Genomic DNA, 24246 nt, shown 5'->3' on the forward strand with positions numbered 1-24246 from the left:
GTTTCAGTAGACAAAAATACTCTTATATATCATGAATTCTAAGTTTTAAGGTTAAGGGTATTTTAATAATTTTCATTCTCAAAATTAAAAAAATAAAAAAAAAGAAACTCCCAACCTTTTCTCTGTCATCCCTACTCTACCCCCAATTGAAAAAAAAATCAGAAACACTTGCCTTATTTTAATAATTTTCATTCTAAAAACTAAAAAAAAGAAACTCCAAACTTTTACCCACCTCCTTCATTCCTCTCAACCCTTTCTCCTTCATCTCTTTCACTCAAACATTTTCTCTGTCATTTCTGCACTAGCACCAACTAAAAAAAACACTCATTATTAAACAATTTACTTTTGTAAAGAGTTGAATCATTGACATATTCACCTTCCGAAAAAAGTTCATTTAAAATTTCTTTATTTTCATTATCTTCACTATATATATTACAATCGACGGGCACAACTTGCACCAAGACTTATGAGCATCATTCCTTTACATTCTGAGACTACTACGTAACGTTGTTCCGTGGCCATTTAATTTTTTTTGGTAGAAATTCATTAACTTGTTTTCCTTTACTAAAGAAAAAACAAATCAAAATATAATAAATTTCTCAACGATAAAATCAAACAATAAAAATTCTAAATCTTGAAATTTTATTGAAAATTATATAAAGAAAAAATTAGGAGCTTTAATTTTTTTTATTTATGTAAGTATTTTTTTTCTCTAACCATTTTATTTAATAATGAGTGTTTTTTTAGTTGGAGCTAGTGCAGAGATGACAGAGAAAATGTTTGAGTGAGAGATAAAGGAGAAAGGGTTGAGAGGAATGAAGGAGGTAAGAGTTTGAGGTTTCTTTTTTTAGTTTTTAGAATGAAAATTATTAAAATAAGGCAAGTGTTTCTTATTTCTTTTTCAATTGGGGCTAGAGTAGGAATGAAAGAGAAAAGGTTGGAGTGAAAGAGATGAAAGAGAAAGAGTTGAGAGGAATCAGAGAGGTGGGTAAGGGTTTGGAGGGTTCCTTTTTTTATTTTTTAATTTTGAAAATAAAAATTATTAAAATACCCTCAACCTTAAAACTTAGAATTGATGATATAAGGGTATTTTTGTCTACTGAAATCCGGTACACATTGCTAAAATGTACCAACTGAAAAACAGGCATACGCAAGTTAGTAAACCCGTATGTATATATATATATATATATATATATATATATATATATATATATTATAATAGTATTAGATTCAACATGAAATATACATATAGTTTCAACGAAATAAAAATGTTATAAAAGATAGTTTAATATTGTACAAGAAACTATACAATTATTCATTAAAAACTCGAATTAATATATATGTGTCACATAACCTTTTTATAGGACACACCACAAAATTCATTAAAAGAAATTACCAAACAAATGCTAAAAAAGTAATGATAAAATTAGTATAACTTAAAATGAAGAATTTTAATTATATAATTATAGTATTGAAAAATGAAAATTGAAATTGATCTTAAAATGCAAATGATATGAATGGAGGTTAAGATGATAATGGGTCAACCAAGGAAAGAAAAAGCGGTTAAGTTTATAAAGTTTAGTAAAATATTTATTGAGAAGATCTCATATCGCGAGCCTTCTTAGCTCAGTGGTAGAGCGCGTGGCTTTTAACCACGTGGTCGTGGGTTCGATCCCCACAGACGGCGCCTTTTAGTTGTTTTCGTATTAATATAATTTCTTTCCTAATTTTTTGGAGTTTTGCTTTCTATGTTATTTTTCTCATGTAACGTTGGTATAAAACTTTCACCACCATCCTTGGTATAAAACCTTCACCTATGATAATCAACACTCTTGTCTAGTGTAGGTATATACTTTTTCTTTTTCTTTTAATATTTAACTTAGTAAATCCAACTCTAAATCTTTATATCTTTTTAAACAATAATTGATATATTATAATTTGATGATTTAAATTAATAATTTTAATTTGTCAACTCATTTTTTTTTTATGTTAGTCACTCGTGTATGAACATTTGACGCTCATCGTTGGATCGATAATGAGGTTTTAAGATGAACAATCATTCTCCTTAAACTTCAACTCTGGAGCTTATGTTTCTACCACACTCAATAAACCGTGATGGAATACAGGCTCCAAAGTGGACAACACCTCAGATAAAGGTTGATTGACCATAATGATGCCACTCGATGAACTTGGTATCAGAATAACAACACCCACCGTGAGAATTGGAGATGAACCTCAACTGGAGGATTATGTTCCTACCATGTTTAATAGTCCCACGTTGCTTAGGAGTCAAAGACAAACGCAATTTAAATACTCTCCTCCTTCTATCCTCTAAGATTCCTTTTAAGGATAATACCGCAACAGAACACATGTTTCAAAGCATATAATATCTCGAGTGATATTGACCCTAACAATATTATTCAAGATACTTAGAATCGGAACAAAAATCTATCATTTTATTGCATTCCTTATCACTTCACTTTATTCTTTTAGTTTCTTTTTTGTTTTGCTCGGTTCACTTTTGTTAATTGAATTGGTAAAATAAAAATGAAATATAATATGAACTAGTGAATTTTACCTGTGCTTTCTTTTACTCGAGTTTAAAAGCAAGGAGAGGGATTCTTTATGCTTCATTTTATTATATGAGATTTATAAACAATGATAATGTTTTATTATATTACATTTCAGTCCACTCCATTTCATTTTAACCCACTCAACATTCCTTGAGTTCAAACGTAAACAACTAAAATGTATTCGTTTATTAATAACAACTAATAAGGAACAAATAAATGTGAGAGAAAAAAATGAACCATATAGAATTACACAGTTGATGAACTTGAAACCTTTATTACATTAAGAGAACTAAAAGTATAACTTTTCATATTATGTAGAACATGTAGAAAAAATTACTTTCAAATAATAACTTGTTAGGATGAAACAGAAGTTATCTTCATTTAAGAGACTGTGACTGTCCATGACTTTTTATCCTCAAGACACCCTGTTTGAATTCCAACCAGTGTTTTGCGTAATTTTGCAGACAATGTTTCTGGCCCTGTTTTGTAATCCCTCCTGCATATGGTCAATGGTAAAGACATAAGAGAGAAGATATTTTAAATAAATAGTTGAATTATGATACTTATTAGTATAAAAAATTGAGTTTAATTCATGCATAGGTAGCAGAAAACACTTTTATATTGACATCTACTGAAAAATCATCATATTAATGAATAAGATTACGTACGAAAATAATCACTATCCTATATAAAAGTCTAAAAAATGCGTAGATATATTATCTGAATTGACGTAATATATTGAAAACAAAATAAATAGAATAATTGAAGTGAAATTTTTACGTTGTTTCCTTATAGCTGACAGATGCAACAGAGTTAACAACCACTGCAGTTCCTGTGCAGAACATTTCGTCAGCAACTAGCATTTCCTCCACTGATACGGCACGTTCCATTACCTGAACATAATTCAAGTAAGCCCCTTTTTAAGTAACTAAGCATACAATTTTGATAACCTTTTTCTTTGAAGAAACATAGGTAAGGTAGATTCTCCAACATAGTAGGTAGATTTTCTAGAAGAAGTTAATTTGCAGAAAATGAAACCATTAAGCTTAATCGATATACGTGCGAATAATTGAACGAAAATGAATTAATACCTGATAACCCAAATCAATGGCAACTTCAATGATGGATTTCCGTGTGATACCAGGCAGGATGGTTCCATCTAATGAAGGAGTGGAGATAGTGTTGCCCTTCATATGATTAAATGAAACAAATTTTCTTCAGACTATCACATGGTTTGGGTATATAGATTGTTAATAGCATGCCCAAATAGATAATGTTCAGACCTTCACAACAAATACGTTGCATGCTGATGCCTCCTCTATATATTTTCCTGTTGCTGAGTCCAAGAACAACACATCGGAGAATCCATTGGCCTTTGCATCAATTATGGCAGTATAAACCTATGGCACAAAAGCATATAAGGATAATATACTTTATCAAGAGGATAATTATAATCTGAGGTAACTTTAAGTATGATCATTTGACTTAGCAGACTAAGTATAACCGTGCTTTTTGTTGTATTTGTATTACTTTCATGAAGACATATACTTCAGGGGAACTTGTTAAATAAAGTTTACAGAACGATAAAATTCAGGAACAAAGTTTTGATTAACGTTCTTTTTCCTCTAACTTGATTTCTTCTAATCTCGGAATAAGTAAAATTATCAACCATTAAGAACATATACATAAGGAGGAGGAAATATTTTATCAGTAAAACATACTTTTACATGATCATGAAAAAGTAAATTTTTGTATTTTTTTTAAGAAAAGAAGAGAGTAAAAGTAAAAAATGTAGTCTATACAAGATATATGTGTGTAAAAGTATTATTTTTCATGTTTTATAGATGTATGCATGCTTACAGGAGCATAATTGGTGACACTTTTGATCCCTCCAGTTCCACCACTCCCAGATATTGCTCGATATAGTTTATCCTCCACTTTTAAGTTCAGTGCACCCTGTATTCATTAATCAAAGAAGAAATTAGTCTCGAATATGAAATTTCAACAAGTTGTAAGTAGAATTTTCTCCTTGTATTGTGAAAAACATGTGGAAATCCAAAGGTGACCTTGTGGTAACTGCCAACTGGAGAACAGTAAATAAGGAAAGTATACTCAGGAGCTGGTGCCAAACCTAACAGTGGTCCTGTTCCAATGAGCAAGGGCCTAAGATATAGTGACCCTTTTCCTAGAGGAGGCACCTGTTTCAATTTGAAGCTTAATTTGTTTTCAACTGCTTCATAGAACATAGATATTAATAGGATGAGAAAACAATGAATACCCATCGTTTGTTAGCAAGAACTGTAAGCTTTACAGCATTTACAAACTGGTCAACAGATGGGGATGGCATACACATTCTATCTGCTCCTCTCTTCATGCGTAGACCATTCTCATCTGGTCGAAATAAAAGTATACGCCCATCTTCAGTTCTGTGTGCCTTAAGTCCCTCAAAGATTCCCTGAAGATTCACAGAGTTTGCATATTTGTGAGGCTTAGCTTGAAGTTCTTTGCACAATGCTTATTATTGATAAATTCTAATAAATCATTAAGCACTGCTGTGTGGCATAAGAACCTGTCCATAATTTAATATCCCAGAACAAGGGCTGATCTCAATGTTACCATAAGGAAGCAGTGATCCTTCTGAAAACTTATCTCCTTTTGCACATTTCATGACATACATGTAATCTGTGGTAACTAAATTGAATCCAAGTTCATCCCAATTAACCTCAGCAGCACTGATACAAAAGCAGGGTGACCAAACTTCAAATTCAAAATCACCAATATTAAAGTATTGTACCATAAAAACATGATTGAACCAAGTTCATATATCATTGTCTTACTCATTAAAAATTAGGCAATTAATCGTTCAATACCTTTCAGAACCGTTATTGATGTTCCCTGAGGGAGGAGACATGGCTGCGATCACGGGTTTCTCCTTTCAAGTAGTGTCAGCTGATGCAAGGCTCCACCCAAATACCTGTATAAAACCAATCCAGGTCAGTCATACACTGTGTTGATGTCATGTCAGAATATACTACAGTAACCATCATTATAATATATGATAAAATTTATTACATACACATACACACTCGCACGTAGAAAGTTATATGTTTCAAAGATCAAGATTAAAGACTTTAAACATAAAAGTTAAAATTCACAAAAAGAAAAAGGAACTGCAGTTATAAATAAGAATTAAAATTCAAAATTATCATATTTTTGTCCAGAGATAGAATAACACGATGATTATACTTTAGGTCTTGAATCCCAGATCGACATAATGTTAGTGATCTAGAACGCGTATGAATGTGATCTTAGAAATTATAATAGCAACATGATTCACATTTCTTTTTCTTTCGTCTCATCCTTTGTTTTTCTCAAATTTTATTTCTTCTTTCTATCCAGGTAAAGAAAAGGATGCGCGTAGCCAGTGATAGATTTGAAAAAAAACATAGAAATTCGCGTTTATATCACTGTGAACATTCATTAGAAAGTGAGGCAATGGAATGAGAAAGATGAGTACCTTGTAAAAGCTGGTACGAACTTTGTAGAGACGTGGGATTGAAAAATGAGAAGAGAAAAGAAAAGCTTTAGACGAAAACAATGGAGAATGAAACAGTGACAGATGCGAAGGGGAGCATACTGATGCATGCCTTTTATAATAAAAATCTCGAACCACACCAAAGGGCACACGCTTCTCACGAATTGGACTTTAAGCACATATGCTTTTCATATTGGTTAATTTAACTTTACTTTAATTTGATATATTGTATTATAACGTATCTATCCATATGTTTATATAAATTTTAATAAAAAAAAAATCTTATCTAATGCCTTTAAACTACTAGTTAATCAGCAAAATGTTTGTTAAAGTTTTCTAGAAAGTTATGTGAAGATGTGTACTTAATTTATATATTTTTAATTTTCTTAATACAGAATAAAAGTTTTAAGAAAAAAAAGAAATATGCATTTTTAATTTCATAACTGATTGGTCTTGACAATTTTTCCTAGGAATCTTTTGAATTATGAGGACAAGTGACCATATATATATATATATATAAAAGAAAGTGAACATTGCTTATTTATTGTATTGAGTTCGTATTCTCACTGTTAGTAATTTATTTATTCCTTTCTACAAACATGTCTCACATGGAATAGTTTAAGACAGGACTATCTCACTTTTATGTTGATTTGGTTAATTAAGGAGTGATTTTGACTTTTTCTGTTTTATGGACTCGTCGTTATTCACAAGTGCTATTATTTATTTATTTATTTAGTTAATTTAAAAGTAAGAAATATGTTTTGTGATATACATCGAAAATATGAATAAATTATAGTATACATAGAAGAGTATAAATTTGACTTTGTTAAGTCTATTTTACATTAATATTAAGTTGAATCTAAAATTCACTCTGTAGAAATAATGTAAGAAATGTTATTTTCAACCTATTCTCATGAATTTTTTTGAAGGTTTAATTGGGTGTCAAAATTTCATTAATTGTAGCTATCATTTCTTCTATGATTGAGATACAGAGACTGATATATATAGAGAAAGTAAGACCCCTCATACCAAGAAGCAACCGTTAGCAAAAGACTTCTAGAAAAAAATTTCGTGATTTTATAAATGTCATATTATCTTTATAAATGTATTTTGACGCACCAGAAAATAAAGAACCATATAATTATCACACACAAAACGAATTTTTTTTTTTATTGACTATGCCAAACTTTCTTATTTCGTTAAAAATTATTGTCATAAAAAAATGTTTTAGAGTATTTTTAAAGTATTTGTTGAGTTAATAATAATCTTTGTTTAAATATATTAAATTATAAATTTTAAATAAAAAATATTTTTTTCATCTTTTTAAATAGACAAAGTTTAATATATGTCCCTCCTCCAAGTCTCTTTTTTATCGTTACAAATTGAAAAAAACAAAAAGGTTCTATTTTGCTTAAATTAGTTTTAAATGTGTATTATGTACGTTTGTCTGTGTGTTTATTAAAATAAATAAATAATAAATAATTTTGAGTTTATAATTATAAGTTTTGAAAAATAATGTAAAAAATAATTTATAGATTTAGAAAATTAATATATCTGTAAGTTTGTGTGTTTATATTGTTACCAAGTGTTAGAAGGATATTTTAATGGTTAAAGATATTTTTAATCATCATTATTGCGATTTTGCCCGCCATATAAACTTCCTTTTCCAGTAATAAATTTGTCCATCTTTTTTCTTCAACAAAAATCTTTCACCAGATATTTTGTTCCGAATTTGCTCCAATAAATAAATCTCAAATACTGCACAATGATTTCACCCCAATCCAACCAATATCTTTATTAAATATATAGTCAATACATGTATTATATATATGGAGCTACATTGCCCCCCATACTGATATATATATATATATATATATATATATATATATATATATATATATATATATATATATACATGTAGCACATTAGTATATGATATCAGTGGTTAATATTTCAGTCAATCTTGACCACCCATCCTTTCTGATCCTCCAAAACACCTGTTTGGATTCCCGTAATGAAATCATACAATTTCTGGGTGACAGTATTTTTTCCTGTTTTGAATTCCACCCTGACAACACAATATTTTGTTCGACAATGTTATAATGTTGGTAGTAACAGAAGTGAACTAGTGATATTGCAAAGCTAAAATAACGGAACAAGATTTTTGATTCTATTTACCTTTGATCCTTGTAGGTTACACTGCCAACCTCAGAGACCCCAACAGCAGTTCCAGTACAGAAAACCTCATCAGCTTCAAGCAGTTCATCAACCGAAAATTTGCGTTCCTCCACCTAGCCAAATATATAATATCTATCCTTATATAACAAATTCAAGAGAGAAAAATATGCTTTCTGCATGTGTTTTCATCACCTGGAAACCGAAATCACGAGCAAGTTCCATGATACTGTTCCTTGTGATTCCAGGAAGAATGGTTCCGACAGTAGGTGAAGTTGTAATCACATTACCCTATAGATGCAGATTAACAAAGTTAAAGGAAAATTATGAAATTGGCAATAAAGTAACAAAACATTACCTTGACCATGAAAGCGTTGCACGAAGACACCTCCTCCACGTATTTACGTTCCATTGCATCAAGGAACAGAACATCAGAAAATCCTTTGCCTTTCGCTTCTTTCGTCACTTCGAAAACCTGCGTTTATATCACAATTATTTGGTTATTAAAATGCTAATAAAAATAAAGTTTCATATTATAGTATATTTGATCTTACAGGTGAATAGTTGCCGATGTTCTTCACTCCTCCAGTCCCACCAGGAAACGCGCGAGGAATTCTATCGTCAATCAACAAGTTCAGTGGTGAAGTTCGTCCCTGTGAGAGGATATATATCACAACACAAACATATATATATAAATATATATATATATATATATATATATATATATATATATAAAGTAAAAACGAATGAAAATGTTATATATATCACAACACAAACATGATGACTGACCTTGTAAACGTTGCAAATTGGGTTAGTGTAAATGAGGAAGGTGCATTGTGGTGCAGGTGCAATACCCATAACGGATCCACTTCCAAATAGTAAAGGCCTAATATATAATGCTCCTTTTCCGTAAGGAGGAACCTGCAGCAAAAGATGAGGAATAAAAAGGAACAAGAACCCTAATACGTGATGTAGAAATTTGACAGTGCATACCCAACTCTTATTTGCGGCAACAACTTGTTTGACAGCTTCAATGTACTGTTGAACAGAAGGTGCCGCCATTAGCAACCTCTCTGCGCCCCTCTGCATGCGTAGGGCATTTTGTTCTGGTCTGAATAACTGCACCCCACCGTCTGCTCTTCTGTATGCCTTCATGCCCTCAAATAATCCCTATTTTTCATCCACGCGTTATATATCTATACTTATGCTATAACTGAGAAAGCAATTTGCTCACCTGTCCATAATTTAACACACAAGAATGTGGTTCAATCTGAACGTTTCCAAAAGGTACCAGAGCTCCGTTTGAAAAGATCCCATCTTTATTGGATTTCATCATGTACATGTAATCAGTTGGAATCACATCGTATCCAAGCTTGTCCCAATCCATCCTTTTAAATATATTAAAAATGGTAGCCATCAGAAAAAATCAAACAGTAAAGTTAATGATTTGTTCTAATGAATGTTTTTGCAAAAAATACTATATGATCAAACTGAATTGTTCAAAAAGTGATGAGATGTTTTGTTGTTTCATGTTTACCGATTGAAGTTGATTTTCATATCTCTAGTTATAATCTATGTTGAAACTAATGGGATTAAAAGAAGATAATATAAAAAACAAGTATGAAATTGCGTGGTTTTCCTTTGTTTGCACTGCCTCAACAACAATTAGTGTTGTACTTGGAAAAATTGAAGATAAAATTAAGATGAATTGGAATTTGTCGTGGAAGAAGAACCTGTTGCATGGTTGATGGGAATTTTCCATGAACAGATGGAAGGTCAGAGAAAGATGGAGGATAGAAGAGAAACTATTAAGTTATTGGTTTGGGGTGAATAAGAATAAGATTAAAATAATGCTTATATTTATATGTACATGGGAACCTAAAATTTGACTCCGAACTCCAAGGATTGCGGCTCCCGAGGAAGTTGCTCTTGTTGTCTGTCAATTCTATTCTAGTCTTCTTTTTTTTCATCAATCAAAGTTTTGCTGCCTAATGTTCCAAACTTAGATTGTTTTTTTTCTAAATTAAAATTACATTTTTTTTTTATAACTAAGAAGTCGTTTTCTTTCAACCGGATAAACCTTTGATCACACTGATCACAAGTACAACTTCATGCTCAATCTATGGAATCACAAATCTTTTATGAAGCTCAAATTTATGCAATTTCTTTGCACAACATTAACATATTTCAATTCAAATAAAATTTTAAAATAAGAAAACCATTTAAATTTAACAAGGGTGATACATGTATAATTAATTCAAATAAATAAGAACTAGATTATTATATGTAACTCAACTTTTTTAAGAAAAATATTCTTTTAGATGTTTAAGAAAACCGAATATTAAATAAATATAAAGTGTGAAGTTAAGAACTAATAACAATAATGGTTGAGGTCAAGTTCGTTTTCTAGATGGAGTTTTTGTGAAATCTTAACTTTATCTAGAAAATAAATGAAACGATGATTTAAAAAATAAAAAACAATAGAATAAGTAAAAATAAAAATAATGTTACAATTACACGAAACATTGCCTAATCTTATAAAATGTCATTGTCATTTATAGGAGAACCACTTTCCCAGACACTTTTTTTTCTTCAAAATATTAGCAATTGATGTAATACAAAGGGAAAGATCACTATCCACAAACTTAAAAGAAAAAAAAATAGGAAATTCATCTTTATTATATGTAAGTTATACTAGTATAAAAAAGACGATTCTACAATGTCAAATAACGACAGTTAAAAAATTAATATGTGAAAAAAAAATGCTTTAGTATTTTTGTAATTTCAACAATTTTTTTAATAACCAATGTCTAAATAATCATCATTAAAAGTGAAAATAACAATAATTATATAAAAAATCAATAAAAGTGAGACAGAAAAAATAACAATTGATATATATAAAACCGTTAAAAAAAAGTTTCTTTAACAAATTTTTTTGACAACTTTTTAACAATCTATATGTAATAGTTTGTGATGGGTCTATTTTAAATATTTTTTTAAAATAAATTTAAAAATAGATAAATAAAATAGTAACATATAGATAAATAAAATGGTGAGACGTATTTTGATATAAAAAAATTGTTAAAAAAATATTGATAAAATATCATGATGTAAAATTGTAGTTAAGAGTGCAGCACTTTCACAGAAGAAAAAGGCTTCTTTCTCCATGCAATTTTCATTTGAGTGTTTTCTCTTCCCCTGCACTTTCATTTTCTCTTGTCCTCGTATTTTCACAGTCGTTGACACCGTTAGTTGTGAACCTACGAGCCTCCGCCAGTGACTAGCCGCTCCACTAGTCATGAAGCTTTTACCAATCACAAGCCACTCTTGGCGAACCATTATCAGACTCGAACTATTGTTGATCTCGCTGCACCATTTTGTGAAACCCATGCCATGCTCCTTCGTAAATCTCTTCACACCGCACTAAGGGGCTATTCTGTGAAGCTCTCACTAGCTAGTGCAAAAATTACATTTTTTTAACATTAACTGGCGTAAAAAATTGCCAATTTTTACATTAATTAACGTCTTTTCATTTTATAATTTTTTTTAATAAATAATGATCTAATTTTACAATTTAACGAAACCTAAAAAAATAAAAAACCAATAAATATAGTTCAATTTTGACATTTTATGTATTCATAATTAAAGTATGAAATATGCACCATAAACAAAACTATCACATTTAAATGGTGTTACAGTGAATAATATTGTATATTGACTATTAACTTGTAATTTTTTTATTTTAATAGCTTTGAGTATTTTCTTTTTTTTTGTTGAATTTTTTTAGAATCATTCCTTAGAATCCCTATTGTAGGGGAAAAACTCCAGAAGTCCTTAGTTTAGGTATATGTAAAGTATAAAAGTTATTTAGAGCGTTTACACTCTATGGAGAAATACCAAGTGTATTTAAAGGGTTTTTATGAGTAGATAAGTGTTATACTCCATGGAGAAATACCACTTGTATTTAGAGGGTTACTAAATTTATTAAATCTGTTATAAAATCAAGAATATAATAGAATATGAATAAATAATAAAATTTTATCATATATGTGACAAAATAACAATAATATATCATTTAACGAGATTAATATCATATATTTTGTTTATATATGGTATACAAATTACTGATATTTGACCATGTGAGACTCATTTTTTTTACTGTTAGATATGGTCCTAGTTTTTGTAATTTATTGAACAATGTGTATCATGTGCCAAATCATGTTTTTTTTTTTAATTTTTTATTACTTTTTTAGATTTTTTCTTAATTTAAAGAAGGTTATCTACGTGTCAAGTTAATATTGTGCCATGTGAAAATGTAAGTGCCACGTGTCAAGACCGTGCCAATGTCACGTATCAAGTCAATATCAGTGTCATGTGGTCTGTTTTGTATTCAATTCTATCTTAATTTTCATTCCAATTTTTGTTAATTTGGTTCAATTCAGTTCTTATATTGTCTCTCTCTAAATTGATATTAAATTTAATTTTTTGTAAAATTCACATTTTTATTAAATATTTTCATTATTTTTAAACCAACTCTAACTATATTATTGGAATATAATTATTATATTTATGTTTGATTTTTTCTATATGTAAAAAATAAAGTTATAGTTGGTTAAAAAATAATGAAGAATTCTTCTTCTAATTTTAAAAATGATAAAGAATTTTCATTCTAATTTTAAAATAAATTATAAGTTTCTATCTAATTTCAAAAACAAATTAGAGTTTTCCTTCTAATTTTAAAATTAATGAAGAATTCCTCTTATAATTTTAAAAATAACAAAAAAGTTTCCTTTTAATTTTAAAAATGATGAAGAAATTTCCTTCTAACCTTAAAAACAAATTAGAATTTTCCTTCTAATTTTAAAAATAATGAAGAATTTTCCTTTTAATTTTAAAAGTAATGAAGAATTTTTCTTCTAATTTTAAAAATAATGATGAATTTTCTTTCTATTTTTAAAATAATAAATAATTTCCCTTCTAATTTTAAAAATAATGAAAATTTTTCTTTCTAATTTTAAAAATAATGAAGAATTATCCTTCTAATTTTAAAAATAATGATTTTTTTTAAGTTTAAAAATAAGAAAGAATTTTTCATCTAATTTTAAAAATAATAAAATCTTCTAAAATTTAAAAGTGAAATTACATTAAACAAAATTAACAAAAACTGAGACTAAATTGAACAAAATTAAGAAAAAATAAGAATAAATTGAACAAAAATTGATAATGATTTAAATACAAGACCTTAATATGTAATACTGTCCTTGACATGTGACATTGACACTGACATGTGACATTGACACTAACATTTGATAGTGATATTGACTATAAATTTTTTAAAATTAAAAAAAAATTAATAAGATTTTTTTACTTATTTTAAAACAAATTAAAAAACTATAAATTGACTTGTGACACACACTATTAATTTGCATGTAGTAGACAATATTATGAAAGAAAAAAAAGACCAAAATTAATATAAATTACAAAAATTGGATCCGCATTGATTACTCAATTAGTTTCATATTTAACAAAGTTGACCATAATAGAGACTAAAAGTGGTGTTAATGCAATTAACAAATATCAATGTTAAATTATTTAGACACTTTAGATCAATCATGCTAAACAAATCATATTAAACCATAATTTTTAATGAATTTGTGGGGTCAAATAGATACAATTTTTTTTTCTTCTGGTTTGAAACTCCATTATATCAGTTTTCATTAGAAAGAGTACCCAAATATTATGTAAATGATCAATCTAATTCTTATTCTCAATAATATCTACTAATATTTGCAGAGAAAAAAATTGCTGGTCCAAAATTTATAGTGTTGTAGTTGTTACAAAATAAAAATAAAAAATAGAGGAAAAGAAACTCGAAATAAATGAAAATTTTACGAACTATAAAAACAAATGAGTTACGTTTTTATTGGTGCAAAAATCAACTGTTTCAAAAGAACTAGATCAAAATGTATAAATTATAAATTTTACTTTTAGATACTTTTAAAAGTGCATTCGATAAAATTTAGTAGCGTTGAAATTATCTTTTAAAATAAATATTAATTAAATAGTAATATAAAATTTACTTTTTATATTGGGTTAAACCATCAGTTGGTCTTTATATTTATTCGTGAATCTCAAGTAGGTCATCGTTTTTTTTTTTCTATCTCAATTGGATTCATATATTTGAAAATTAAGCCAATTGTGTCTAAATATTTGAAAAATTGAGCCAATTAAGCCCTCTCCGTTAACTTTTCACAAATGGTGTTAAATAGATGTTGAACTGTAATTTTTTTTCATGTTGTGGCATTGTGTATTAAATTGAATAGTGATTTGTTGTACAATCAATAATTCCAAGTAGATGTGTAGTGAACCAAGGAGCAAAGATTGTGAAAAATGATTGAAACTCTCCGAGAATCGCCCCATCGGGCCGCAACGGCCTCTTCTCCTTCGGTATCTGCTGACTTCGACTTCCAGAAGGATTTCTCGGCTAAATCTCACTGGCGAAGTGTTCCACCAGCCAATCCATTCCACACTACAACAAGTAACACCTATAGTTCTAGGTCTGTTAGTTGCCTTCAAGGATTCTTCCAGTTCATCGATTGGCTTGGCAGAGAGATGTTCGAGATGAGATTGAGGTAATCGTAGCAGCATGCTTGCATTCTCCCTCTTCATCTTCTGTTCCTTAATTCTCCTCGTCGATCCGTCTTTTTCCTCCACGTAGTCCCCTAATCTCGACCCTGACAGCGTCGACCTCTGCGACGACGCCCATGTTGTCACCCAGGAACATAACTACCAACTCGGTATCCTCCTTATTATACCACCATGTCACTACACCAAAAGGGAGTACCAAAGCATCACCCTTTTTATTGCAACAACCTTCTCTTGTGATTCAAGGAGAAGAATTCCTGCTCGGGAACCACTTTGATTTTAACTTTGTAACATGATTGTTGGTAGCTTATTGTAGTTGCAATTGTTATGTACCATATATTGATTCTATATGTTTACTTCTTCATCTTCATTGCGTGTTTGTTTTTGAGCTAGATTTCATTGAGATTTAATAAATAAATTTGAGATTTTACAACAATAGAAAAAAATTGAAAAAATGGATGCAGTTTCTTGAAAACTGAAAATAATTAAATTGAAGGGGGTGTGATATCCTTCACATGTCGCAATTAAAGACTGACACATGAACAAGAGTGATGGACCTGCTATGCGATTCAACGATTCTAAGAATAGAGGAGGGAGAAACACCAGGAGAAACCAAATCGCAAAACATTTTGGAAGTTCCCCGACTCGCAACCCGTGGCGGCCAAGCTCGCTCAAGAGGCGATTGATGGAGGAACATGAGAGCTTCTCTCTCACGCGTGAAGAGAAGAAGGAGAAGGTAGGAAATAATTGCATTTGGAACCATGTCAAACACTTTTTATTTAAATAGAAAATTCCACGTAATATAATATTTATACATCAGCATATAATGTGTGCACCACGTCATCACATTTAGACGGCGTCAGGTGATAATTTAATAGAGAGAGCTTAATTGATTTATTTTTACAAGTTTATGAACCGGATTAAGACGAAAAAATAAAGATGACCCACTTGAAATTAACACATAAATAAGGACTAACAGATGATTTAAACCTTTTATATTCTCTCTTGTTTTTCATCTGCGTTATTTACTTTCCTGCTTTGTTAAAGTTGTGAAGATATCTTTATCTTCAAAATTTGAATGTTTTGCTGGTTGCTGTTTTTGATTTGAAGAGGGAAAATTTATTATTTATCTTTAAATATTTTACTGGAATTTATATTTCTTAAATATAAAAAGCACTCTGTCACTTTAAAAAAAATTCACCTCTGAAACCATTTTAAAAATATTATAATATATATCAATATTTTGAATTAAAAATTTAAAATATTAATTTATTAAAATATTAAATAGATATTTTTATCTTTTTATAATGGAAAAATATCATCTATCTTGGAACACTAATGAAAAAAAATTATAATATTATAACAATTTATTATAGTTTATATTATAATAGTTGTAATTCATTCATGATAACAAATAATGAAAATATTGTTTTGTAGTTTTTATTAAATGTTAAAATACTCTAAAAGCAATTTATATCTTATTTTGGTGATTTGAAGAGATGTGTAAAGATGAGGTGTATGACTAGGACGTGGATGAAGTAAATCTGTGTTTGATATAAACCATTAACTAATTAAGGTTCATCAATGTTGTTATGTTTACGTCCACACGTAATGGTTTATTTTGCACCATGCATTGCGTCCCTTACAATAATATATATGTTTGTGCTCGACCAAGTCTCAATATATATCAAAAACAATGAAGACATCAACTCTTGTGTTCATCCTCACCTTAATCTCGATCTGCACCATTTGCTTCGCACAGAATTCTCCGAAAGATTACCTTGACGAGCACAACAAAGCTCGTAAAGAGGTTGGTGTTAAACCATTGAAATGGAACGAAACCCTTGTGGCCTATGGACAGAAATACGTGAACTCGAAGAAAAAAACCTGTGAATTTGAGCATTCTATGGGGCCTTATGGGGAGAACTTGGCGCAGGGTTATGGTGAATTTAGTGGCGCAGACTCCGTGAAAATGTGGGTGGGAGAGAAGCAATATTATGATGCGAAGAACAGCAAGTGTGTTAAGGACGAATGCTTGCATTACACTCAGGTGGTTTGGAACACCACAGAAAGTGTTGGATGTGCTAGAGCCAAATGTGACAATAACTGGATGTTTATCATCTGCAATTATTACCCTCCAGGCAATTACATCGGCTCACGACCTTACTAACATTTTATACTAACCACCCCCTCACATGTATATATGTATATCCTATAATATTATCAATTTTTTATTCTCAATAATATCTTCTAATTTTTGCTTAGAAAAAAATTGCTGGTCCAAAAATTCTACTATTAATGTCCTTCACCCCATATATCCTTCATAGTGTCGTAAACTTCAAGCATCGTTGGCCTTTCATCTGCGAATGGTCGAACACACTTGCATGCAACTTTGATGAGAGTGTACACATCGTTTTCCAAACCCTCCCCCATCAGAGATTCATCAATTGCGTTAACAAGGTTTGAAGGGTTTCCAGATAGGATAGTTGCAGTACTGAATGAACACGACAACTCCTTCAATGTTTTCCCTGTGATTAGCTCAAATAGCAAACTACCAAAGTCATACACGTCCTTCTTCCCATCACTCACATAAAACATTGTGTTTGCACCCTCTTCAATGTTCGGATTCACAAACTTTGCCTTTCCAAAGTTGGACAGTCTTGGTTCAAAATTCTTATCAAGCAAGATACACTCCGAACTAATATTCAGATGCACAACATGCAAGTTGCATATGTGGTGGATCCACGATAAGCCTCTTGCTACCCCAATTGCTACTTTGATCCTCTGAGGCCATTTCAATGTAACTTCACCTTCTAAAGGACGCAACCATTTTGAAAGCCTTCCATTTGACATGAACTGGTACACCAAAATCCTTTCTTTTCCTTCTACGCAGAACCCAAGTAAGGGAACTATATTTCTGTGTCTGTACTTTCCCAGAATTCTTATTTCCAAAAGAAACTCTCTCTTGTATTGTTTCGAATCGAATAGTCTCTTAATGGCAAGGTTCCAACCATTGGGTAGCCTTCCCTCGTACATTATTCCAATTTTCCCCATCCCAATGGCCTTGTCTATGGAAAAGCAATCTGTTGCATCTCTCACTTCGTTGAACCTCATCGTCGACTTCATTCTCTCTGTTACTACAGAAATCTGTTGATGCAACCACAACCATATTAATCATTTTGCTAAAATTCATTATAATACATTAATACTACTATAATTTTAGTTCATGGACATTTAACTAGTTAATCCTTACTTTTCTCTGTCCAAACTTCGTAACATAGTTTCTGTTTATCTGACATAATTTAATAGTTCAGGAAAATTTTGTGTATTAGCTTATTATTATCACCTTTCTATTATCTAATTAATAAAAGAGAGTAATGATAGTTTTTATGAATCAATTTTCATAAAAAGTACACAATCTTTTTATTTTTATTTCCCCAAATTATATATATACACGGTTCATTATTTACAAAGTGTTTACATTGCCTCAACATGCATACAATATAACTCAGTTTTCAATTATCTAGGTACTACATTAACGTTGCCCTTTTTTAAGGGATAAGACTACTGTTGAGCAGCTTCTTCTGACTATTCGTTATCAACTTCTAGCCTTTTACGTTGCTTGTTTCATATTGCATTTGTCATATCGCGAACATCAACTCTTGTTCTTAATGTTGCATTCTGTGTTTCTTCCAACGTTGTTGCTACAACAAACCAAACTTTGGTTTATTCCTCTGCCTTAATGCTGTGAAAACCCATCCAGGGCCTGATTGCATTTTCTTTGGGAACAATACGATTCATTTTTTATCCTATACTTAGTCTATACCTTATGATGTATAATGTTATATCCCTGTATATCTCTTCAAACACCAGGCATGGTCCTCCTTTAATAAGTTCATAAAAAGCTTTGTGTACTTGCTCTGATTTGAGTATCACATTGTCATAACTAGTGGACTTTAGCATAAACAAGAAAATCCAGTTGGCATATGTATCACTAGCTCTGGCTTTAGACTCTTAGAGACCTCCACATATAACCTCCTTAATCAACAATAGACACAAGGTGCCCTCTGCATGCAGTACCTATGCCTATTTTGTCTTTGTTCCTGATATATTTGTTATGCTTTTAATGTTGTAATTAGAATGGATTATTTGTTTGCTTTTACTTGGTCCAGTAAAATGATGTCCCTTTTCACCTTTGGTTTGCCTGCATCCAAAGCTACTGTGCCTAGCCTACATGTTTTATCAGTATAATTCTCCATAGCTGAATCTCACCCAGTTAGCTTTCACATATCCAATTGTTATTCATTCTCACTGAGTCCTTGTGATTTGGTTCTATTTTCTGCACATCCTCCTTTGAAAATCCATTACATTATCTTCCATTCTCCTTACATAACTAAACATATATATACCAATAAAAAAATATTTTTTATATATTTATTGGTTGTTTATTATTTTATGAATATATGTTGAAAACAAAAGAAACTAGATCCAGAGACAGATATGTTAGGGACAGAAAGCACCTCTTTGACGACTTTCTCCTGCAACTGAAGAGGTTGCAATTCGTGTTGGGCAGGAGCTTGAGTAGGTGTCTTTCTCCCAGCAATGGACCAAAAAATTCTTCCTAATTCTTTAGCCTTCTTGCGGTGGTTGTTCCTTTGATGGTGTGATTGTTCCCAAGGTGCACAGTAGGACATGTAAATGACAATAACAGAAGTCAGTGAAAAAGCATAGCCTATGGCAAGACCCCGCTTGAACGATTGAGGGAAATCATGTGAACTGTCTAATGAACATGGTGGAAAAGGCCCACCACAAAGCTCTCCATTATTTGCGTAATCAACAGAAACTGATTTGATCAGGGGAAGCTGCCCAAGTTCTTGAGGGATGTGACCACTTAAGTTGTTGTGATGAAGCCAAAGAAAATTGAGGTAAGTGCAGTTAGCGAAAGAAGGTGGAATAGTCCCATTAAATTTGTTATATGAGAGATCTAAGAAGGTAGCATAAGGGATTAGCGTGGATACATCCGAGGGGATGGGTCCTGTTAGGTGATTGTGCGAAAGGCTTAAGGCTGTTAGTGACGAGCAATTCCTAATTCCCAGTGGAAACTCACCCTTCAACCCCATATTTTGCAGCGAGATACTCCACACTTTATTCTCATCCGGATGCCAGCATAAAACGCCCACAAAATGGCATATGAAACCTTCAGTTCTGTTGTCGAAGTTCCAGCTTGATAAGTGATTAAAAGGATCTTCCAAGGAATCCTTAATGGATTTTAAGCAGAAGATATCGCTTTCGACAGCATTACCTACCATTAGAGATCTCAGCAAAGAATACAAGAAAACATGGATGAAAATATCCCTCTTTCTTTGAGAACCCATTTCTGTGCTCATGCACAAACGATCCTTTCTCATATAAGTTAAGAAAAGGAAGAATGGAATTGAATTTTCTTCCATTATATTTTTTAATACGCCAGAAATGAAATTCCACCTTCAAACAATATTCAAATCCTAATTTCATAGAATTTTCTTCACTCCAGAGTATTCAAATCCTTACTTATATTTGATAGTAATTATTAATATTGATGAAAACGTCAATCTTACAGAGAAGGAGAGTGAGGCTTAATTATTCCGTGGTTATAGTTTGTCTATCTATCACTCTCAAACTCTCACTACTTATTACCACTCGCCACATTTGAACGAGTTTTTGGAAAATTATAAATATTTTATTAAGGTTTTCAAAATATTTAAATGCCGAGTTTGGAATTTAATCTCAAGAAATAGAATTATTTAATCCGTTGGACGGATTGGAGAAAGTTGAAGTCGTATATGAACTTTTATTTCTTATGAGCATTGTTTAAGTTAGGTTTGGAGAAAAATTAGATTGCGTAACAAAATTAAACTCATTTATTTTCTGAATATTAAGGATCACAGTGGATTGGATTGGATAGAAAGAGTGTCCTTACATGTTATGTTTGAAAAAATTTGTTATGTTATTGAAATTATTGTTTCCATCTTGGTTGCAGAGGTAATATCCTTATTTAATTTTTTTTGTTTGGGTTTGTTTCTTGGATCAACGCATGTTGTTTTGATCCACTTGGACTTTCGCTTAATCGGGCCGTGTGAAGAGCCCAATCCATACCAGTAGGCCTTTTTGCGCTCGCGGCTATGATATGGGAGTTATCCGTTGAGGGCCACTCTCTCTGCAGTGGCTCTTTTTCTATTTTGTAGCGTAAATTAGGGGAGAGAGACTTTCATCCTTAAAAAGTCAACTTGATTGGAAGGAATCAAAGTATTGTAGCGTAACTTTGGGACAAAAGCAGTACAAATGAAGCTTATTTAAGCATAACCTTGGATCTATATGGAAGTTGACCTGAGAACCATGGTTTTCAGCGTTCTTCTACTCATGTTGTGGTCATTGCAAACTTGCTTCGCCATAATCAGTGGTGCAGGTAGCATTGAATTCAATGGAGGATCGGAAGAAACTGATCATAAAACATTATTTGATAAATCCTTTTGGTACAGTTTTAGCATTGGTTATGTCTGTTCAGCCAGCGGGATCATCTTTGCTTTTATGTGCTTCTGTGTCCCTTGGGCGCAACTAAAGAAGAGCAAGAGAAAGTTCATGTCTTCCAACGTTGGTAGGCATGATATGCATGCAATAAAGGCAAACCAAGTTCCCAAACTACTACTCTATCTGTTGTTGCTCAAGAAAGGAAACCAAGAGGTTCTCTTCTTTCTTTTCTAATTTTACCAATATTTCATGAATTTTTATATCACACTCTAAAATTCTTAGGTAACTATGTTCATAAACCTTTCTTACTTGTGTTATTCAACATCTCTATTATATTCAACACTAGACTTTTTTAATTGTGTTTGTTAGAAAATTATGCACAATTCCTCTTAATCAGATTTGTGAGAAAAAAATATAAATGCGGAATAATGACACTCAAAATAAAACTCTTTAGATTTCACTGCAAATGTATTAATGATAAAAAATAAAATTACAATATCACTTTTTCTCTCTTTCTTTATTTCTACTCTGCGTTTCTCTTTTTCTTCTCTACACCTTTTATTATCTATTCTTTCTCTTATATATATTAATTTATTTTCTATTTAATTTGTTGATTTCCTTAAATTTCTCCCCTTCATAGATTTTCATTGGATAAAATCCCTTTTGACCAATTCTAACAATCTCCCACTTGAAGACTGGTTTTAATTTGTCTTCACACCTTGGTCATTACACCACCAATCTTCTGTAGACTATTATTGTAGTAAGCCAACTGAAGTTGAACACAATTTCAGTTTGTCAATGGTTACCACTTTTTTTAACATGTCTGCTGGATTTATACTTTCGAGAATCTTTCTCAATGTTAGCACCCCATCTTCAAGCAAAGATCTAATGAAGTGATAACGAATATCAATATGTTTTGTCCTAGAGTGAAATGCTGAATTCTTTGCCAGATGTATTGCACTCTGACTATCACTGTGCAAAACACTCATCTCTTGGATGAATCCCAACTCTGTTAACAATCCCTGAAGCCATATTAATTCTTTACTAGCTTCTGTTACTGCTACATACTCAGCTTTTGTAGTGGATAAAGCAACAATCTTTTGCACCTGTGACATCCAACTAACAGCTGTAGTACCAACAATGAACATGTAACCAGTAGTACTTCTTCGGTGATCTACTTCACCTCCAAAGTCTGCATCTACGTAACCTTGTACTTTTAACTCTCCTTTGCTAAAGTACAAACATTTCTCTATAGTGCCTCGTAGATATCTCAAAATCCATTTAACAGCTTCCCAATGAGCTTTACCTGGATTTGACATAAACCTGCTAACAACTCCCACTGCATGACCAATGTCTGGCCTTGTACAGACCATCGCATACATTAAACTTCCAATAGCTGAAGCATATGGAATTTCAGCCATGGACTCCTTTTCCTTCTCTGTCTGAGGAGACTGTTCCTTGGATAGACGAAAATGACTGGCCAAAGGTGTGTTAACTGCTTTGGCATCTCTCATGTTGAATCTCTGGAAAACATGGTTAATGTACTCTGCCTGAGATAGCTGCAAAATACACTTTTGCTTATCTCTTGTGATTTGCATTCCAAGGATCCTTTTTGCTGGACCCAAATCTTTCATGTCAAATTCTTTTGATAATTGTTGCTTTAAACTTCTGATCTCGTCCATATCTAAACCAGCTACTAACATATCATCAACATAAAGTAGCAAAATGATATAATTACACTTCTGGAAACCTTCCTTGTGCATGAAGTTTTCAAACTTCTTATACCATTGTCTTGGAGCTTGTTTCAAACCATACAAGCTTTTCTCTAATCTACAGACCATGTTCTTTTTTCTTTCTTCTAAGAAGCCTTCAGGTTGATGCATGTAAATCTCCTCATCTAGGTCTCTATGAAGAAATGTAGTCTTCACATCTAGTTGCTCAAGGTATAATCCTTCACTGGCAACAATACTTAAAACAGATCTGATGGTATTGAGTTTTACAACTGGAGCAAAGATTTCAGTGTAGTCAACTCCTTCCTTTTGCTGAAATCCTTTGACAACTAATCGAGCTTTGTATCTCTTGGACCCATCATGATCCTCCTTCACCCGATATACTCATTTGTTGTGAAATGCCTTTTTCCCAACAGGTAACTCTACTAGTTCCCATGTTTTGTTGGACATTAAAGACTTCATCTCATCTTTCATGGCAAGCTCCCACTTACTAGCATCTGTCATCTGACATGCTTCCTCATAATTTTTAGGCTCTCATTCATCAATTAACAATATATAATTCAGATATTTTCTATTAGATACATGAGGTCGAGAAGACCTTCGCAAAACAGGAGCTGGAATAGAAAGTTTTTGTGTGTCAAGTTCTTCATTATCATTATTTTCACATGATTCCTCTGTCTGAGGAGTCTCAATTACAATATTTTCTGAGACATCATCCATCTCCACATACACCGGTCTACTCTGTTCTAAGTTGTTATTGCATGTGTTGTTCATGTCCTTATACATCACCTTTTCATTGAATATCACATCTCTACTACGAATCATCTTTTGATTTTCATTATCCTATAACCTGTAGTCAAACTCATCTTCACCATAACCGATGAAAGTGCACTTCTTTGATTTAGGATCAAGCTTATTTCTGCCTTGATCACTAATGTGCACATATGCTATACAACCAAAATTTTTGAGATGTGATAGTTTTATCTCTTTACCACTCCATACCTCTTCTGGTATTTTGTGCTCCAATGGAACCGACGGACCTCGGTTGATTAAGTAAGTTGCTGTGTTGACTGCTTCTGCC

General features: G+C 31.5%; 5 protein-coding genes and 1 non-coding gene across 8 annotated transcripts in view; 3 read left to right on the top strand and 3 right to left on the bottom strand.

The window, feature by feature from the left end:
• Positions 1 to 1615: 1615 nt before the first annotated feature.
• TRNAK-UUU lies at positions 1616 to 1687 on the top strand. The gene has a single exon. It is a non-coding gene; the product is annotated as a tRNA-Lys (tRNA).
• A 1136-nt stretch (positions 1688 to 2823) lies between these two features.
• LOC106767843 (branched-chain-amino-acid aminotransferase 2, chloroplastic) lies at positions 2824 to 6247 on the bottom strand. Of its 2 annotated transcripts, XM_014652798.2 has the most exons (10): positions 6091 to 6247; positions 5444 to 5547; positions 5143 to 5305; positions 4852 to 5028; positions 4640 to 4771; positions 4434 to 4529; positions 3857 to 3973; positions 3665 to 3760; positions 3354 to 3466; positions 2824 to 3069 (listed from the first exon to the last, which is right to left on the bottom strand). In XM_014652798.2, exons 2-10 carry the CDS (start codon positions 5482 to 5484, stop codon positions 2955 to 2957), a joined length of 1050 nt encoding a protein of 349 aa, XP_014508284.1. In that variant the 5' UTR covers positions 5485 to 5547; positions 6091 to 6247; the 3' UTR covers positions 2824 to 2954. The 2 variants fall into 2 exon arrangements, with proteins under 2 accessions (XP_014508284.1, XP_022638479.1); XM_022782758.1 differs by lacking the exon at positions 6091 to 6247 and having other exon boundaries at positions 5143 to 5515.
• A 1789-nt stretch (positions 6248 to 8036) lies between these two features.
• LOC106768005 (branched-chain amino acid aminotransferase 1, mitochondrial-like) lies at positions 8037 to 10067 on the bottom strand. 2 transcript variants are annotated; one of them, XM_014652972.2, is made up of 9 exons: positions 10017 to 10067; positions 9518 to 9671; positions 9277 to 9453; positions 9073 to 9204; positions 8838 to 8936; positions 8642 to 8758; positions 8479 to 8574; positions 8287 to 8399; positions 8037 to 8176 (listed from the first exon to the last, which is right to left on the bottom strand). In XM_014652972.2, the coding sequence occupies exons 1-9, from the start codon at positions 10043 to 10045 to the stop codon at positions 8062 to 8064; spliced, it is 1032 nt and encodes a 343-aa protein (XP_014508458.2). In that variant the 5' UTR covers positions 10046 to 10067; the 3' UTR covers positions 8037 to 8061. The 2 variants fall into 2 exon arrangements, with proteins under 2 accessions (XP_014508458.2, XP_022638480.1); XM_022782759.1 differs by having other exon boundaries at positions 9073 to 9453.
• A 6377-nt stretch (positions 10068 to 16444) lies between these two features.
• On the top strand, positions 16445 to 17201 carry LOC106765569 (basic form of pathogenesis-related protein 1-like). Its single transcript, XM_014650246.2, has one exon. It carries the CDS (start codon positions 16625 to 16627, stop codon positions 17096 to 17098), a length of 474 nt encoding a protein of 157 aa, XP_014505732.1. The 5' UTR covers positions 16445 to 16624; the 3' UTR covers positions 17099 to 17201.
• On the bottom strand, positions 17107 to 20427 carry LOC106765568 (probably inactive leucine-rich repeat receptor-like protein kinase At5g48380). Its single transcript, XM_014650245.2, has 2 exons — positions 19449 to 20427; positions 17107 to 18075 (listed from the first exon to the last, which is right to left on the bottom strand). Exons 1-2 carry the CDS (start codon positions 20376 to 20378, stop codon positions 17224 to 17226), a joined length of 1782 nt encoding a protein of 593 aa, XP_014505731.1. The 5' UTR covers positions 20379 to 20427; the 3' UTR covers positions 17107 to 17223.
• Positions 20428 to 21311: 884 nt separating this feature from the next.
• Positions 21312 to 24246, top strand: part of LOC106766350 (putative receptor-like protein kinase At4g00960) — a 12381-nt gene continuing 9446 nt past the window's right edge. The window contains exon 1 of the mRNA XM_022782777.1: positions 21312 to 21648. Coding sequence (XP_022638498.1) covers positions 21328 to 21648 — 321 coding nt within the window. The 5' untranslated portion in view covers positions 21312 to 21327. The remainder of the gene's footprint in view (positions 21649 to 24246) is intronic.

This window comes from Vigna radiata, chromosome 7, assembly GCF_000741045.1.
Source record: "Vigna radiata var. radiata cultivar VC1973A chromosome 7, Vradiata_ver6, whole genome shotgun sequence".
NCBI lineage: Eukaryota > Viridiplantae > Streptophyta > Magnoliopsida > Fabales > Fabaceae > Vigna > Vigna radiata.

Bases quoted from the DNA above. Each gene is read 5' to 3' on its own strand.
- LOC106767843 (XM_022782758.1), bottom strand. From the start codon at position 5,370: ATGGTACAATACTTTAATATTGGTGATTTTGAATTTGAAGTTTGGTCA. The intron at 4,772-4,851 runs GTATTCATTGTT...AAATTGAAACAG, and splicing joins TTCTTGCTAACAAACGATGG to GTGCCTCCTCTAGGAAAAGG. The intron at 3,761-3,856 runs GTCTGAACATTA...AATCATATGAAG, and splicing joins GCAACGTATTTGTTGTGAAG to GGCAACACTATCTCCACTCC.
- LOC106768005 (XM_022782759.1), bottom strand. From the start codon at position 10,045: ATGGAAAATTCCCATCAACCATGCAACAG. The intron at 8,937-9,072 runs GTCAGTCATCAT...ATCCTCTCACAG, and splicing joins CAATTTGCAACGTTTACAAG to GGACGAACTTCACCACTGAA. The intron at 8,177-8,286 runs GTAAATAGAATC...TTGTGTTGTCAG, and splicing joins GTAACCTACAAGGATCAAAG to GGTGGAATTCAAAACAGGAA.
- LOC106765569 (XM_014650246.2), top strand. From the start codon at position 16,625: ATGAAGACATCAACTCTTGTGTTCATCCTCACCTTAATCTCGATCTGC.
- LOC106765568 (XM_014650245.2), bottom strand. From the start codon at position 20,378: ATGGAAGAAAATTCAATTCCATTCTTCCTTTTCTTAACTTATATGAGA. The intron at 18,076-19,448 runs GTGCTTTCTGTC...TTGCATCAACAG, and splicing joins AGGAGAAAGTCGTCAAAGAG to ATTTCTGTAGTAACAGAGAG.